The 17,958-nt window shown below is 46.2% G+C and overlaps 1 protein-coding gene across 1 annotated transcript; it reads right to left on the bottom strand.

Annotated features, from left to right (window-relative positions):
- Positions 1-204: 204 nt before the first annotated feature.
- Positions 205-15,785, bottom strand: LOC128816894 (myosin heavy chain, skeletal muscle, adult-like). The gene is made up of 38 exons (XM_053994863.1): positions 15,577-15,785; positions 15,344-15,487; positions 15,096-15,252; positions 13,150-13,177; positions 12,937-13,051; positions 12,759-12,851; positions 12,564-12,627; positions 12,369-12,467; positions 12,160-12,263; positions 11,922-12,060; positions 11,176-11,294; positions 10,928-11,077; positions 10,209-10,379; positions 9,369-9,678; positions 9,130-9,209; positions 8,792-8,879; positions 8,580-8,697; positions 8,142-8,265; positions 7,919-8,055; positions 7,559-7,814; positions 6,527-6,769; positions 6,136-6,312; positions 5,905-6,050; positions 5,727-5,817; positions 5,249-5,638; positions 4,971-5,097; positions 4,675-4,793; positions 4,014-4,210; positions 3,461-3,644; positions 3,209-3,374; positions 2,919-3,043; positions 2,463-2,771; positions 2,159-2,362; positions 1,767-1,892; positions 1,502-1,672; positions 1,310-1,414; positions 1,072-1,167; positions 205-481 (listed from the first exon to the last, which is right to left on the bottom strand). The coding sequence occupies exons 1-38, from the start codon at positions 15,781-15,783 to the stop codon at positions 326-328; spliced, it is 5,835 nt and encodes a 1,944-aa protein (XP_053850838.1). The 5' UTR covers positions 15,784-15,785; the 3' UTR covers positions 205-325.
- Between the last annotated feature and the right edge of the window lie 2,173 nt (positions 15,786-17,958).

The following is a 17,958-nucleotide window of genomic DNA, read 5'->3' as shown; positions in this document are numbered from 1 at the left end:
GATGAAGAGTCACACCTTAGTCACTAAGAAAAAAAGAAGGGATAAGTAGTCAGGAACTAGATGACAAAAAGGCTGCATTGTGACATAGGTACACAGAGATTGCAAGACAAAACTGTGCAAAACAGTAGCAAAAATGGTAATAAAGGTCTAACCAATAAAACCAGAAAGAAATGAAAAGTACTGCTCATGGTATGCACACAAGGAATCTATGGTATTTATTCTCTAAACACTAAAACAGTTAAAAACACAAATGCAGAAAGAAAGAAGTGACAAAGGGTTCACATTTTGTGCCGCCCTCAGGTCACTTTGATGCCTCATGACATCCTCACTCTTCCTCTTCTATCTTCTTGCCGTGAATGTCCCGGCTCTTGGCTCGGAGCTTGTTGACCTGTGACTCTGCAATGTCAGCCCGCTCCTCGGCTTCCTCCAGCTCGTGCTGGATCTTGCGGAACTTGGAGAGGTTGACATTGGACAGCTCCTCCTGTGAGAGGAGAGGGAATCAGGGCTCAGGAGCACAGGGCAGGGCTTTCACTCCTGCTGCCAGTCAGCCTTATGGGGCTGCAAATCTCCATCCCCCTCCCACCACTGCTCACACATCAGCCTCACACAGAGCTCCTCATCCTCCCCTTATCAGGAGTTTGTCCTTACTGGGACAAGCATCACCAGAACAGTGTCACAAGTGAGAAGCAATTTCATGACTTCAATTTATCATTTCTATACTTACTCTTACACTACATTTCTGTATGAGTTATTGGGTTAAGAAGACTCTGCAGTTTTCTGCTGCTGATTATTGGCAGACATGCAGAACTTGTCAGTCACTGGGTGTGGCCCCTGGGTTTGTTTACTCTGGTCACCTGTGTGAAACAGGCTGCAGAACTTCCCTTAATGATTGTCCCTGACCGCAGGGTGCCCAGAGCTCACCAAGTCCTCATGACACAAGAGCAAAGCAAGGCCAAGACAGTTGTGTCTCGGGAGTTTCTTTCATACTCCTCTCCTGGTATTCAGCCTCATTCAATGTGTGTCCTGCCCCAATGGAATGTGGCCTTGGCCCTTTCTCCAAGCAATACTTACAGCCTCCTCAGCTTGTCTCTTGTAGGATTTCACTTTCATTTGCAGCTTGTCCACCAGATCCTGCAGCCTGAGGACATTCTTCCTGTCTTCCTCAGACTAGAGTGTTTGACAAACAGGAAAGAGAGTCAATTCTTGGTTCTGCACTACGTGAGGTTAGCAATTCCCCTTGGGGATGGTGTGTGCAAAATGTGACTCACTGTGAGAAAGGCCTGTGAGAGCAGGAGGACTCCTGCCTTACCTGGTAGGTGAGTTCCTTCACCCTCCGCTCGTACTTGCGCACGCCCTTCACGGCTTCAGCGCTGCGCTTCTGCTCAGCATCAACCTCCCCTTCCAGCTCCCGCACCTGCAAGGACAAGCCCATCCCTGCAGCTTCCCTGACAATGTCTCTCCAAGGACACGCTCACTCAGGCCCAGCCCCAGCCCTACACACCCTGGCCTCCAGCTTCTGGATCTGCTTCTTCCCTCCCTTCAGTGCCAGCTGCTCGGCCTCTTCCAGTCGGTGCTGCAGGTCCTTCACCGTCTGGTCCAGGTTCTTCTTCATCCTCTCCAGGTGGGCACTGGTGTCCTGCTCCTTCTTCAGCTCTTCTGCCATCATGGCCGCCTGATCAGAGCAAAAGGCCAAAGCCATTTTGGGGCTGGAGATATTTTGGGGAGAGTACATTCATCCTCAGCAATGCCAGGAGTGCCCAACTCACATCTGTGATGGCCTTCTTGGCCTTCTCCTCAGCATTGCGGGCTTCCTGGATGGTATCCTCCATTTCACCCTGGATCTGGGAAATGTCCGTCTCCAGCTTCTTCTTGGTGTTGATCAGGCTGGTGTTCTGTGCAACAGGAAAGACAGGATTCCTACTGTCAGACCAAATGCCTCCACATCAAGGCCTGAAAGTACAGCTAGAGTTTAGGAAAGTCGTTAGTGCAAGAGATTTCTTTAGCACCACAACAGTAAACCAGATATTGAGAGCTGGCTGGAGGGGACATATTGCAGCCACTTCTTCAAATGTTTACACAGTAATCACTTACAAGATGAATAACAACTTAAGCCTTTGTTATCACTTGGGAATGACAATCATTTCCAGCAGTGCCTGACCTGGGTGTGGAGGAGCTGTGCACGCTCAGTGGCATCCAGGAGCTCCTGCTCAGCCAATTTCCTCGACCGCTCCGTCTGCTCCAGGGCTGCCCGGAGCTCCTCAACTTCAGCCTGCAGCAGGTTTGCTCTGCGCTCCACCATGGCCACCTGCTCCTTCAGGTCATCCTGTGTCCTGAGAGCATCATCCAAGTGCAGCTGAGTGTCCTGGAAAGAGACACAAGGGAAATTACAAGGCATCAGTGGCGGTTGAGTGGCAGAAATGTCAGGGATCTCTTTTCTCTTTCTGTAGCTCAGCTGAACGGACCTTGAGCACAGCCTGGGTGTTCCTCAGGTTCTTCTGTGCCTCTGCAGCCTGGCGGTTGGCATGGCTCAGTTGGATCTCCATTTCATTCAGGTCTCCCTCCATCTTCTTCTTCAGCCTCAGGGCTTCATTCCTGCTCCTGATCTCAGCATCCAGGGTGCTCTGCATGGAGTCCACAATTCTGAGGTGGTTCCTCTTCATCTGGTCAATCTCCTCGTCTTTCTCTGCTATCTTCCTGTCAATCTCAGACTTCACTTGGTTGAGCTCAAGCTGCAGGCGCAGGATCTTCCCCTCCTCATGTTCCAGGGAGGCCTGGACAATTCAACACAAAGAGTGTCTTACTTTCTAAGTAATCTTTTATGCAGGTCCACATTAAAGGTAAGTTTGCTTTCCTCTTCTCTCTCCAAAGGACTACACCCATACTCTTGGTGGGACATAATTTATCAGCATTGTCTGTACCTCAGCTTCCTCCAGGGAGGCTTGCAGTTCCGATTTCTCCTGCTCAACCTGCTTCTTGACTTTCTCCAGCTCATGAATTGCCTTTCCTCCCTCCGCAATCTGCTCCGTGAGGTCGGAAATCTCCTCTGTGGGAACAAAGATCAATGGCATGGTCAGGCACTGAGCAGAATGGGAAGGGCCCTGTCCCACCCAGGTGACAGGCATCTCTGCAGACCTGCAGGCACAGACCCATGAACAATGCTGGTGCTGGCTGATAGCGAGAAAGGCCAGTGAGGAGCAGAGGGACTTACGCTGCAAGTTCTTGTTCTCCCGCTTCATTGTTTCCAGATGGTCCAAGGACTCCTCATAGGCATTCTTCATCTTGAACAGCTCCGTGCTCAGAGAGCGCGACTCCTTCTGCGAGGCCTCCAGCTCAGCCTGCGTTTCCTCATACTTCTGCTTCCATTCTGCCAGGATCTGCAGAGAAACGGGGTGTGAGCAGGGCTGTGGCCATCACGGGGCCGTGCTCTGGCCAGGAGTGCTGGTGCTGGAGGCCAAAAGACCTTGTCAAAGTTCTTCTGCTTCTTATCCAGAGCAGCGCAGGCAGCATTGGATCTCTCCACGTCAATCATCAGGTCCTCCACTTCATTCTGCAGCCGCTGCTTTGTCTTTTCCAGGGAGGCACATTTGGCATTGACAGCCTCAACATGTTCCTCTGCATCCTGCAGGCGCTGGGCCAGCTTCTTCCTGGGAGGAGACAAGCAAAGTTGTACATTGGAAGGGCTTGGAAGGGCATCAGTTCTGCAATGTCATAAGAGGGCAGGTTTGTCAATTTGAGGTTTTTTTAGGCAAGCAATTTCACAGGTATGTAAGGATTGATCCTTTGCTGTGTTTTATAACCTGTGGAGGATTAGGTGTGTCTTTGCACTTATAATGACTATGTTTTCTCCTTCCAAGCTACACTTTTTCTCTTCCCGCTGCTCTCCCATTCCTTTATAAAGACAGTATATCATTGCCTCCATCCCATTCATATCTTAACCCACTCTCAGAGATTCCAAATTCCCTTGACCAGTTTTGGTTCTCTCCAGTCATTTGCCATCCTGCTTCCCCACATACTTGGCCTCCTCGAGCTCCTCCGTGCGCTGAATCGCGTCCGTCTCGTATTTGGTTCTCCACTGGGCCACTTCACCATTGGCCTTGGACAGGGCTCGCTGCAGCTCCCCCTTGGCCTCCTGCTCCTCCTCATATTGTTCCCGGAGCAAGTCACAGTCGTGGCGAGCGGACTGCAGGGCGTGGGCCAGGGCGTTCTTGGCCTGTGGGGATATTGGGTTTGGTTAACTTGAATACTTGTCTTTAAATGCCTCTTCAATGTGAACTTGAAAGTGAAATTGGAATGAGACTCTAATTGGGCAAATGTAGAGCTTGGAGCTGGTGAAGCCCTCATTGACACTTTCTGGAGCATCAGGAAGCATTAGTGACACTTGGGATTGTAATCTGCTGTTGGTATATATGTTCTGACATGTGTGGCTGAATCCTGTCTTAGAGGGGATTATCAGAATCTCATGGAAGAATCTCATGTGGATGACTTCCTCCAGCACATACAGCATAGTGCTTCCTTCCCTGTCTACTGGAAGAGTGAGGGGCTGTGCATTAGTGCTGTTCCCTCCAGTCCTGTGTGTGTTTAGGGAAGGAACACTGAAGCAGTCGAGCGTCAGACAGGATTCTAGAGATGCTTTTGGGGGTGATGTTGGCTGTGGAGAGTAGGGTACTTCCAGACCTTGATTTCTTCCTCTAGATGTCTCTTGAGTTCCTCAATCTGTTGGGTAAATCCTTGCTTGCCCCTAGACAGCTGAGAAATCAGAGCATCTTTCTCCTCCACCTGGCGGGAATATTCACCTGGAAAAGGAAAGGGAAAAAAGGAAGTAGATTGTTCCTCCTATGACAACTTCTGCCTGTAAAGCCACATAACCTGGAACGGCCTGGAGAGCTCATACCAGCTGCCACCTTGTACTCTCTGGCTCGCTCAGGCCATGCAGGTCCTGCCATTGAACTTTGGGGACGAGGATGTCTCACCTGACTCTGTCTGCAGACGAGCTCTTTGCGTATTGAGGTCGTTGATCATGCGCTGATTCTGCTCCTCCTTCGTTTTAAGCTCACTCAGCTGATCTTCCAGTGTGCGGCACATCTTCTCTAGATTGGCCTAGGAAACAAGGGAAAGGAAAAGAAATGATGGTCTGCACTCTGCCTTGTTGTTATCACAGTGGGGATTTTGTTTCTGGGAATGTGTGTGGAAGAGGCAGCTTTTGTGCCACACTTTGTTCCTGCGAGCATTTTCTCCTGCAACTCCATACCTTGGCTTTGGAGACAGACTCCATGTTGCTGGCCAAGTCGTCAATCTCCATCTTCAGCTCACTCTTCTCCTTCTCCAGCTTCTGCTTCACGCGTTGCAGGTTGTCGATCTGCTCGCCCAGCTCAGCTGTGCTGTCCGCGTGCTTCTTGCGCAGGGCGGAAGCCGTGGCTTCGTGCTGCAGCGTGGCCTCTTCCAGGTCACGGCGCATCTTCTGGAATTCCGCCTCACGCTTCTTGTTCATCTCCACCTGAGCTGCTGTGGCACCTCCTGCTTCTTCCAGGCGCTCGCTGATCTCCTCCAGCTCCCTGGACAGGTCAGCGCGATGCTTCTCTGCTTTAGCGCGAGAGGTTCGCTCTGCCTCAATTTCCTCCTCCAGCTCCTCAATACGGGCCTGCAGAACACCAGGGACCCTTCACACCCGTGCCCTCCTCCTGCCTGAGCTGAGCCTGAGCAAGGCAGGGGAAGGAACAGAGACTTGCCTGCAGCTCCTTGATCTTCTTCTGAAATTGCATGCCCAGGGCTTGTTCATCCTCGATCTTGCTCTGGATCTGGCTGATCTCAAAGTCTTTCCTTTGGGCCAAGTGAACCGTGTTAGAGCTCAGAGAAAAGAGACAAGTGCTGCAGCCCAGCACTCAGGAGTCCCAGAGCCACACTTACTTCTTCAGTTTCTCATCCAGCTGCTGCTTATCATTCTCCAAATCCATGATGCTGTCCTGGGCCAGCTTCAGGTCTCCTTCCAGTTTCCTCTTAGCTCTCTCCAGGTCCATGCGCAGTTTCTTCTCTTGCTCCAGGGACCCTTCCAGCTAAACACAACAAGACCATCAGGGCTCTGCCAGCCAGGCTGGACTCCATACCTGTCCTGTTCCTGCTATTTGTCTGTGTGCTTACATCATCCACTTGCTGTTCCAGCTTGGTCTTGGCTTTGGTCAGAGTATTGACTTTGTCTTCCTCTACCTGCAGGTCGTCCAGGGTCTGCTGATGGGCCTCTTGGAGGGCTTTCTTCTCTTTTGTCAGCTTGGCAATGGTCTCGTCCAAAGCTGCCATCTCCTCAGTCAGGTTTTTCACCTAAAAACAAGAGCAATTGTCAAAATTCAGTGGAAAACAGGCTGGCTTATTAGCGTAAATTTTCCCTCTGCTGTGCTTAGCCAGATGTGCTTTTCCTTTCACTTCTTAGGTCAGGCCCAGCTCATATGTTTAAAAGGTAACATGTCCTTGGGTTGTTCTTTTGCTCACAGAAACTTTGACTTTTCGACCAACTTTTTGACCCCCTGTGCTTTACCTTGTTTTCAGTGGCATGTTTTTCCTTCTCCACCTTGGCCAGTGTTAGCTCAAGGTCATCAATATCTTTCTTCAGCTCTGAACATTCATCCTCCAGCTTCCTCTTCTTGGCTGTCAATTCAGCATTAATTTCCTCTTCTTCTTCAGCCCTTTCAGTCACCTCCTTAATTTTGGCTTCCAGCTGGATTTTGGTTTTGATGAGCTGGTCACACCTTTCCTCAGCATCAGCCAAGCTATCTGCTTCCTGGTGGAGAGACAGAAATTTGTGGGTTCTAATATTTTGAACTTTATCTGCTCTGCCTCTTTTATTACTGGGAAACAGCTGAACCTGACCTTCAACTCCTGCAACAGAAGGATCTTGAGTGTTGTCTACTGGGAAACCTTTTCATTTGGAATTAATATTTACTCCAAAGTTTTTGTGCTTCCTAAATATGTCTCCCAGGGTTCCCAGTGGTATGAGACTGCCTCATACCACCCTCAAGCAGAATGGGATAGGGGTTTCTTCAGTTCCTAGTTGCAGGAGGAAGAATTCCTTGGAGTATTTTCCTCATGGAAAAAATATGCAATAGCTGCTTCCATTTAATTGATTATTAATCTCCATAGTATTTGAGCAATAGAAGCTTTATGAGAATACTTTAGTGGAGAAAGATTTGTTTGCTTTGGTCAAATTTGTTTTCCTAATTGAATTTGGAGGAAAAGTATGTCTTTCTCAGGTTTGCTTTTACAGTGTTAAACAGAAAGACTGTTTTGAAAATTATTTCTCTTCCAGCTCCAAGTTCTCCACAGTTCAATACACATTGGCTGGTGTTACAAGGCTCTTTCCTCAGACAATAGGAATGGTAAGTGCCATATGAGTCTGCCAGGACTCTCACTAAGGCCCAGTTCCTGTTTACTCAACATTAGAGTGCCTCAGAGTATGTGATTTAGACTGTTTTCTTCCACCCATTAATTCCTGTGAGTCTCTTTGCAGGACAAGAAGCATTCTGACAGTATATCATTCTTTTTCCAGGGGGAAATGAGCAGTGGTACTCACAGCCTGCACTTGGAGCTGCAGGTCATTTTTCTCCTGCACCAAGGCCACCATTTTCTCCTCAAGCTCCTTCCGCTTTGCCTCAGACTTTGCAAGCTCCTCCTTGGTTTTCTCAAACTCCTGTTTCATGTTGGCCATCTCCTTCTCAGACTCTGCACTCTTCAGCAAGGGCTTGATCTTGAAGAACAGCTTCATCCATGGCCAGTGTTTGACATTCATGAATGAACGAACATTGTACTGGATGCAGAAGATGGAGTCCCTGAAAACAAATCCACATGGTTATTGAATATCCTGTGTTCAGTCAATTTTGACTCAATTAGCCAGCTACCATTAGAACATAACAAATGAGTGAGAAGTACCTACCTCCGCTCCACCATTCTCTGGTACTCCACTCTCATCAGGAAGCCTCTGCACCTGGCTTGTATCATGGTCATAATCTCTGCCAGTTTCTCATCTCTCATCTCCTCTAGCACACCTATCAGTCCAGCTTTGAAGAATACCTTGAGAAAGGCAAGATTGTAGTACATCAGTGTTGGGTAGTGCATTACTGGGGCACACTGTATTTAAATACAGAACTTCATTCTACCTTGGTGTGACCAAATCTGTACTGTGTGTGGTCTACATCAATGGACCCAAGAAGCTTCTCTGAAGCCTTCTTGTTATCCATAAACTGACCTTCTGGAATAGCACTGGCATTAAGTACTCTGTATCTGTAGGAGAAAGCAGAACATTAACAAATCAACAGTTCTGAAACCATCACTGTGATTGAACCTCACTGCCTACTCAGCAAAGGCTGAATGTATTAGAGAGTGCATTCTTTGAAGACAGTGCAAGACTTGAAAGACACTGCAAGAGAGAGCAAGAATCATTCATACCATTAACTCAGAGTCCAAGTGAATCCTCACAATCAGCATAAAATAAATCATCAATTCACAACAAAACATGACAATGTAAAATGTAAAGATTGTTAAGATGATCAGGCTCTTCAGTTTGATCTGAATTGGCAGAAATGCAGGACTCTTACCTCTGTTTGAAGTCAGCATAGAGGACTCTGCTGGGGAAGCCTTTCCTGCAAATCCTGATCCCTTCCAGCACGCCGTTACAGCGCAGCTGGTGCAGCACCAGCTCGTGCTCCATGGCACCTGACAAATACCACCATTAGTGACTACCCTGCTGTTTGACACTCAGGAGAAGAGCTTCTGCTGCTCAAGCTTTCCTCCCACTGGCTTGACTTACCAGGTGTTTTAGTTTCATTTGGGATGATGCACCGTACAAAATGGGGGTGAGTGCTTCTCAAGTTAGCCATCAGCTTGTTTAAATTCTCCTGTGAGATTACAAGGAAAAGTTCAGGTTTAATCTAGTAAGGACCTCATGCCTATCTATGATGTGCATAAAAAAAACCTGAGTCTTTCTGGGTCTTGAACTGTACGAAATACATGATTATGTTGGTGTAAAAAGAGTATAAATATGAATCAGTCTTAGTGAATTACAGGCCTGTCTTCTGACTGCAATTTCACTGAATTCCTATTTTATTTCTGAAGATATTTAAATGAGGAAATAAATTCTGCTCTTACCCTGAAGAGAGCAGAGACAGTCTGGAAGGAAGAACCCTTCTTCTTGCCTCCCTTCTTGCCACCACCACCACCACTAGCCTCTGCAAGTCACAGAAAAGAAAAAGAAACATTTTTTTATTATTGGCAATTTGTTACTGGATACTACAGAACACAAAGCCACTTTATATTTTTAGTCTTTGCAGCTTTAACTCTAAGAAAACTTTGTTCCACAATAAAAATACAATTTCCACAAAACTGACCAGCATCTGCTCCACCATAGTTGGCAAAGAGTAAAGCCAGGGTCTTCACAGATGATTTCTGGTACAGCCCAATGACAGTTTCATTCAGAGGGTCCTTGTTCTTCTCCAGCCACCCAGTGATGTTGTAGTCCACTGTGCCAGCGTAGTGCACCAGGGAGAAGTGGGCCTCAGCCTTGCCTTTGGCAGGCTTGGGCTTCTGGAAGTTGTTGGACTTGCCCAGGTGCTGGTCATAGAGCTTGTTCTTGAAAGAGGTGTCAGTTGCCTTGGGGAACATGCACTCCTCTTCCAGGATGGAGAAGATGCCCATGGGCTGGGAGAAATCACAAGAAGTGACAGGAAAGGTTATAATGGAAATGTTCAATCTCACTTTGGTTGGGATGTTCACCTGCCTGGTCTAGTGGAAGGAGTTCCCTCAGCATGGTAAGGGATTGGAACAAAATGTTCTTTATCACCCCTTCCAACCCAAACCATTCTGTGACTCTATGACAATAACAAGAAGCATGAGCTATGAACATAAAAGTCTGCATGAAAGCCTGAGTTTACCAGGATTTGTTCTCAGTCAAGGAGTTTATTTCTGCCATCCCTTGCCTCCCTGCACTCTATCATCATTGAACTGGTAGGAATGGCTGTCCAGTCCACATGAGAATTGATTGTAGAATTGGGGGAGCAATGATAAAGAGAAATATATGGGGAAAACAGCTACAAGGGGCTCTGTAGTTTGGGGAGGTCAGGTGATATGATATTTATTTCTCAAATTTGTCTGTGGACTTTGAATCTGACTGTACCTCAGAAACATCACAGAATTTGAACAGCCATTGTATACATGCAAGAGAAAGGTACCTTCTCAATGAGCTCAATGCAGGCAGCCAGGTCCATGCCAAAGTCAATGAACTCCCATTCAATCCCCTCCTTCTTGTACTCCTCCTGCTCCAGCACGAACATGTGGTGGTTGAAGAACTGTTGCAGTTTCTCATTGGTGAAGTTGATGCACAGCTGCTCAAAGCTGTTGAACTGCCCAAAGCAAGGAAAGGTGCACAGGTTCTCAAGGCGTGCCAAAACCCACAGGCCTTTGCTGCCATTCTCCTAAGGCTGTTTGAAGTTGAAACAACAGTCCCAACGCTACTATACCATGTGTTTCTAATCTAACACCCACTGTCCTTGAAGAATATTTTCATTATTACTTCACAAATCAAGCCAAAAGTTACAAATATTTTTCACTGTGCTACTCAGCTGCAAATCTTTGGTAAGCTCAGTAGCTCCCTGGTGTCAGTTCTGTGAGCTGCTGGATGCTAAAAACCACCTCAGTGTCCCACCCAAACATTTCCCTGGCCTCAGAACAATAATCTGAGCATGTTTGTGCTCTGACACAGAAGTCCTTGCATCATCACTGCATTCACAGAACAGGAAACATGCTGTGAACTTGCCCAGACACTGCCTTAAAAAGAGCTCCCAACCCTTGGCCCATAGCTGTGTGAGCCTTAGTCCTCTATGTGTTTCTGAGTCCTCCTGACCCTTCCTTGCCCATCGCTTGACTGTGGTGTCAAACCCTTGCTCCTTACATCAAAGATCTCAAAGCCAGCAATGTCCAGGACACCAATGAAGTACTGCCTGGGCTGCTTCGTGTCCAGCTGCTGGTTGATGCGAACAACCATCCACAGGAACATCTTCTCAAACATTGCCTTTGCCAGGGCACCCACTGCATTGTTCACCTAGAGCAGAGGAGACAGGACTGGAGATACCTCTGAGGGGCAAAGCAAAATCTGCACATACTCCTTGAAGTTGTGCATTTTCAACTGTCAGATGTTACCTGTGTCACGTTTTGACCTTTGGTCACGTATTCATTCCCAACCTTGACTCGGGGGTAACACAAGGCCTTGAGAAATTCAGCAGAGTTTAGGCCCGTTAGGTAGGCAGCCTTGTCAGCCACTAGAGGTGGAGGGAGAGAGAAAAGCATTTGTTTATGGACAATCTCTAGAATTCAGGTATTGTGAACAACTTTGCTGTTCCTGTTCTAGGAATGGAAGAACATTTATCTCATCTCATACAGAAGGCAATGCAAATTCTGGACACTACGGGTGGTCGTCTTTGAAAGCAAGAACAAGTATGGCTTGGATAGGAAGAGCCTGGAACCTGGAATTTCCCAGAAGAAAAACAAAAGCCTCTAGGACATAAGGCAAGGCACATTCTTTTTCTGTGGAAAGGGGATTTCTGGGTAGCACAGCTTGCAGGACTTATTTCATCAAAAACACAATTGCCCATCAGGGTGTCTTAGTGCTTGGAAGTTTTCAAGAGAGAAAGATGGATATTCTGTGTTAAAATTTAAGTTCCTGCTTTCAGGCAGCATGATTTTGGGGAGCCACCATTGGATAGAATAATGGAACTTCTCATGACTAGGCAAGCGCCTCTGCAGTTAGATGGACCAGGGGCAAAAAAGGATCTCTCAATGTTTTATGTGGAGACTCGGGCAACTGCAGTGTGCCTCTGGAGGCTAACATATTGCCTCTGGAGGCAGAGAAGGGCTTAGCACAAATCAGCCCCTGAACTTGCTGCTACCTTCGGTGCCATCAGGCTCTGCCTGCTCCTCTCGTTGTTTCTGCTTGAACTTCAGGTTCCCATAGTGCATGACAGCCCCTGTCAGCTTGTAGATGGCTGTTTTCTCGTCTGCAGTGAAGCCCAGGATGTCAATGGCACTCTGCAGTCAAAATAATGACTTAAAAAATGTGTCCTCAGTGGGTCAGACATGTCACCCTCAAGACATGCCCAGTAGGGACCTTGTTGCTGGGTTACTTACATCTGTGGCCATCAGCTCCTCCTGGTCATCAATGCTGGGGACAGTGACCTCCCCTTGACTCACATAGTGGAAATCATAGGGGTTGGTGGTAATGAGGAGCATGTCTGCAAAGAGGAAGAGCCAAGGAATAGGTTTACTTTTCCAGTCAGGTGAGAGAGGGAGCTGTTCCTCAGTGATCAACCCCAAAAAGCCATAATGCTCCTTCCTACCAATTAGCTCTGGCTTCTTGTTGGACATGATTTGATAAAAGATGTGGTAGCTCCTTTCTGCCTGGAGCTGGAAAGTGACTCTGGACTTCTCCAGCAGATCTGGCAAGGATGGTAGAAAGAGTTAGAACCTTCTGAGAATGTACCTGGATGTGGGAATTTAGGAAGGGATGGGAGCAATCCAGGAGACTCTCTTACAAGTTTCAATGTCAGCAGAAGCCAGTTTGCCTGTGGCACCAAAGTGGATTCTGATGAATTTGCCCTGTTAAGCAGAACAGCAGCAGCAGGTCAGCCTGGATGTGTTCTGCTGACGTCTCCTTTGCAGGAAGAACTGCTCAGGCATCGTGTGTGCTGCCATGATGGGGGGAGATCTTATGCTAAGCAAAAACTCACAAAGCGTGAGGAGTTGTCGTTCCTCACGGTCTTGGCGTTTCCAAAGGCCTCCAGCAGTGGGTTGGCGCTGATGATTTGATCCTCAAGCGTTCCCTGCAGGGACATAATTATTCAGTGACTCTGTTTGGTTGAGAGAGCAATGACAGGCCAAGCATTCCGTCTGTCCTTCCTCACTCACCTGCATTTTGCCTGATGACTTATCCTCCTTCTTCTTCTCTCCACTGGCTGCAATTGTTGCAAAGTACTGGATGACACGCTTTGTGTTCACAGTCTTCCCGGCCCCAGATTCTCCGCTGCCAAAGGCAAGAGAGAAGCAGAGGGTGCGTGGTCAGGCAGGAGGTGCCCTGGCACCGGGCAGCCCCGCAGGGACCCGCGCAGGGGGTGTACGTACGTGATCAGGATGGACTGGTTCTCCCGATCTGTGAACAAGGCAGAAAAGAAAATATTATTATTTATGCACTTGCAATAGGCAGCTGATATCTTTCATAAGCCCATATGCCTTCACCCGTTTTGAATATTTTCATATTCCCAGCTGCAGGTGGGAAGCTGACATCTCAACCCTCTTATGGTGTCTGGTGTAGCACACATGCAGCTCTTTTTCTGGATAGTCCCTTCATGTCATACTGTTCATTTTGTGTATGAAAATGATTCCAACTAAAGATTAGTTTTGTAGAGTTACTGATTAAATGGTCTATGAGTAAGCTGAATTGAACTGGAGCATGTGCTTCTCATGAAGTTTATTATATAGGAACAACCACTCCTGATCAGTCCACAAGACTCTCTAAATTGTTTTTATGTTGGTTTCCAATTAGTTTTTGATGAAATAAAATTACAGGAACATCATAAACATGTAGGAACCTTTATCAGCATAGTCTGCTCTATAATACTGAAATTTTGGTACTTCCAGAGCTAGAATTAATGTATCTTTTTTCAATAGCTTGAGCTGAGTTTATTTCCCGCAATTTCATCTGTTTGCTTTCTTAATCCATGCTCACTTATTTTTGTGTTCCATTGTTATGCTCCATTTTTGAATCACTCAATGAGAAAGGAAAAAATATGTTCCTGGTGTTGAGCTTGTTTCATCATGTACTCTGTCTTTTCTATTCATCTTATCTTTGTCATGCATAATTTTTTAAAGTAATAAAAATCTTCTTTCTAGAGCTACCAGCACAGCCTGTCCTATGTTTGGGAAACCTTTTCATCTTCCTCTTGACCTGTTCCACTTTACTACATTTTTTTGTGAAGAAGGAAGCCTGAAATGCATACAACACACCAGGTGCAGATACCCCTTGCACATAGTAATGCTTTCTGTTTTGGTCTCTATTTCTTGCTCAGTGATCTTCAGGTTTCAGCTTTTTATTTTGTATATTTATGATCCTTGAGACAAAATTTTGAAGCAGTATTAGAAGACACTTATAAAAATTGTTAGCAATGAAGGTTTTTCCCCCAGTGGCATTTGTTTCACACTCCTGTTCACAAAAATTTCTTGCAACTTCACTGAATAAGAACTTAATGTAATAAAGTCCCCCTGAAATTCTTCATTATTAGACTTCATTTTTGCTGACCTCAAGAACTCAGTCAAATCAGAAATATTTTCATCACTTCCACATTATTTAAAAAAATGTTGAACAGTTGAAGGCCCAGAACAAGCCCTTTGAGACCTGCCATTCAGACCAATTTTCAATCCAGTTCACCATCCACTTGTCCAGCCCTCACTCCCTGAGTTTGCCTATGAGGATATCATGAGAAACAGCATCAAAACCCTTGCTGAAATCCAGGTAGACAATATCCAGTGCTTTCCCCTCATGTCTTGATGCAGTTATCCCATTGTAGAAAGAAATCAAGTTGGCTAAGCATAATTTCCCTTTGGTGAATCCATGCTGACTACTCCTGATCAAATTCTTGTATTCTGCATTCTTAGAGATAGCCTCCAGGATTAGCCATTCCAACACTCAGGTGAGGCTGACATGCCTGTAGTTCCTTGGCTCTTCCTTTTGCCTTTTTTAAAGACTTGTGACATTTGTTTTCTTCCAGTCCTCACACAGATCTCCTGACTGCATTGCCCATTCCAACGTGAATGACAGAGGACAAGATATGATGTCCTCCAGTTCCCTCAGCACTTGCAGGTGCATCCCATTTGAATGAACGTGTGGATGTCAGGTTTGACTGAATGATCTCTAACCTGATTCTCTTCAACCAAAGGGAAGTCTTCATCATTTCCAATGACAAGAGAGCATGCACCCTCACAACACTATTAACTACTTTGCGATTAAGGGACTTTTTCTCCTTTGTGAGTGTTTACAGCCAAGTGATTTTAAAGAAAACCATGGAACTCACCAGTCAGCATGAACTGATAGGCGTTGTCAGAGATGGAGAAGATGTGTGGAGGGGCCTCCTGGCGCTTCTTGCCTCGGTAGGCCAACACCACCTCGGGGTTGTACACCGGCAGCCACTTGTAGGGGTTGACAGTGACGCAGAAGAGACCCGAGTAGGTCTGTGAGGAAGGGACACAGCACGTTGGCTTCCCCTGAGCCTGGCCCAGCAGCTCCTGAGGCTGCCCAGAGGAAGCTGCTGCTGCCACTTACGTAGATCATCCAGGCTGCGTAACGCTCTTTGAGGTTGTACAGCACGGCGGGTTCGTGGAGGTGGGTCATCATGGCCATGTCCTCGATTTTGTCATACTTGGGAGGGTTCATGGAGAAGATTTGATCTTCCTTCACAGTCAGGGTCTGCCAAGAAAACAGAAAGATCCACATGTGTCACCTAAAAGCTCAAAGTGGGGATCAAATGTTGTTCTTGAGCCTTCTTTTTGACTCACCTCTCCCCCTTCAGTCTTGACAGTGACTTTGCCCGATTCCCTGCTCTCTATTTTGCCTTTCACAAAGGATTCTTTGGGATGCACCACAAAGACAGATGTCTTGGCATCGAAAGGTTTGTTCTGGGCCTCAATTCTCTCCTTTTCCGATTTTCGGAGGTAAGGAGCAGCCTCCCCAAAACAGGCTAACTCAGCATCTGCAGAGGCCATGTCTGCACTTTACTGAAGGCACATCAGCAGCAAAGAACCCTGTGGAAGAAAAGAAATGTAACATGAATAGATCGTTCATGTACCTTGCTTGCAAGGACAGCTTTTCTAATGCTTTAAAACTGAGCACTTACTAGAATTGTTAAAACTACCAGAAGTTTCCTTCCTTGTGTTTAAAGATTTAAACACAGAAGAGAAAAATATTGTTTCATCCTTAAATTATATATGATAACACTGTAAAAATTTCTTTTTTGTCTTATGGTACTGTACAGATTTTACTTTGGCTTTATGGATTCTAGTATCATATTTGAGAATATGAAATATGTTAAAGGAACCTTTTTATTCTAATATAAAATAATAAAAAAGTATAGATAGAATAGATACTATAGCCTTAAAAGTAGATGGAAAAACTTTGTTGGAAACCAGTTTCAAAAGAAAAAATATATATTCATAATATGCAATAATGGAAATACCTAATAGCTAGATCCAGTGCACTTACCTTGAAACCTTTTGAGTAGACAGGGCAGAGCACTGCAAAGACTCTTTTATAGAGTCTGGTTGGCAGGTGCTCCGGATTCTTCCCCTTTCTTCGGTCAAAACATTTTTTGGCAAACATTCTTTGGCAAAGCATTGTCTGGCAAACTGAACTAAGGGCATAGTCATTTGATTTAATAAGATATATTTAGAAATGTTTTGTATCTTACCAATGCTGTGAATGTATTGACTATAAATAATTTGTCTAGAGACATAAGGACAGAAGTTCAGTTAGTCAAGGCATTTGGAAAATTTGGATGTAGGACCAGTGAACTATACTGCTGCATTTCCAATGGTTTCTTCGTGTACTCAAGGCAGATTTTTATTGCATGACTGTGGTGCTACTCTGATACATCCTCAGTCCAGCATTTCCCTCGCATCACAAATATCACTGTTACTGAAGCTTATTTAAACAAGCTCTTCTCCTGGTCATTGGCATTCTGATTATTAAAAGAGCTCAGTGGGTAAAGCTCAATGAAGAGCAGAGGGGAAAGGTCAGTAAACGTGATCCAAGGAGATATCCAACATCAAGCACTGCTGTGGGCATGAAAAGCTTGTTCCAAGGATGAGCATGCAGCTCTGGAGCTCAAAACCAGAGCTCAGCCCTGGGCTCCCTGTTCAGGGCAGGGGGAAGCTGGTGGAAACACCCTCTGCCCTGAACAGGAGGAGCTCAGAAACAACCTGTGTAAAACAGTGAGTGCAGGGGGCATCAGAAGTCCTGTGTCTGCACAATCTCTGACTTCCACAGACATACCGAACTCAGAGGACAAATCAGAGAATGGTTTGGGTTGGAAGAAACCTTAAAAGAATCATCTAGTGCAACACCACTGCTGTGGGTAGGAATATCTTTGACTAGATCAGGTTGCTCAAAGCCCCATTCAACCTGAGCTAGCACACTTCCAATGATCCCAGGGGCATTCCCTTATTCTGGGGCTTGTGTCTCACTGGCATCTTCATAAAAAATGTCAATTTATATCCAACCAGAATCTATCTTCTCTCCAGTGCATTGACTGCAGCACATGGCTTGATGTTATCAGCACACTTGCTGACAGTGCCCTCAATCCCACTGTCCATGTTCTTGGCAAACCTGAAATTCAAGCCATTGACCACAACTCTCGGTGTGTGATCATCCAGCCAATGTACCATAGCATATTTTCCAGAAGGATCTGCTCCATGATCTTGCCACGTAGAGAGGTGAAACAGACCAGCCTGTAGTTCCCTGGGTCTTTCTTTTGCCCCTTTTTAAAAATGGGATTTTTCTGTCAGTGGAACTTCATCAGACAACCATGACTTGTCAGGTGTGATGGATAGTGGCTTAGCCACTTCACCTGCCAGTTCCCTCAGGATCTGGGGATGCATCTCATCAGGGCAACTCCCTCATCTCTCCTTCCTTGACTGTCCCTTCCAAATATTTTATAACTGTCAGTCACAGCACATGTCAGTCATGCAATCCATCCCAACAAGTTTCTGTGCTAGCAATCAGGCCATAGTGCCTGTCTGGGCAGTGGCTACCAGCTCCTTCTATCTGTTGCCCACAGTGCTGCACTGATAGAGAAGCACTTCATCTGGGTATCAGCCACATCTCCTTGTTAGAGGAGTTTGCCCTAATTCCCATAAGACAATCCACTGCTTTGGTCACTAATT

The sequence above is a fragment of the Vidua macroura genome, chromosome 19, assembly GCF_024509145.1.
Source record: "Vidua macroura isolate BioBank_ID:100142 chromosome 19, ASM2450914v1, whole genome shotgun sequence".
Classification (NCBI taxonomy): domain Eukaryota; kingdom Metazoa; phylum Chordata; class Aves; order Passeriformes; family Viduidae; genus Vidua; species Vidua macroura.
Note: the sequence above shows the minus strand (reverse complement) of the source record. Positions and strands in the feature narration are given on the sequence as shown.

What these genes read in the sequence shown, in the direction of transcription:
- LOC128816894 (XM_053994863.1), bottom strand. Translation starts at nt 15,783, where the DNA reads ATGGCCTCTGCAGATGCTGAGTTAGCCTGTTTTGGGGAGGCTGCTCCT. An exon ending in CAAGAAGCCAGAGCTAATTG is followed by an intron (nt 12,264 to 12,368) that starts GTAGGAAGGAGC and finishes TCCTCTTTGCAG; the next exon opens with ACATGCTCCTCATTACCACC. An exon ending in CTATGGTGGAGCAGATGCTG is followed by an intron (nt 9,210 to 9,368) that starts GTCAGTTTTGTG and finishes TGTGACTTGCAG; the next exon opens with AGGCTAGTGGTGGTGGTGGT.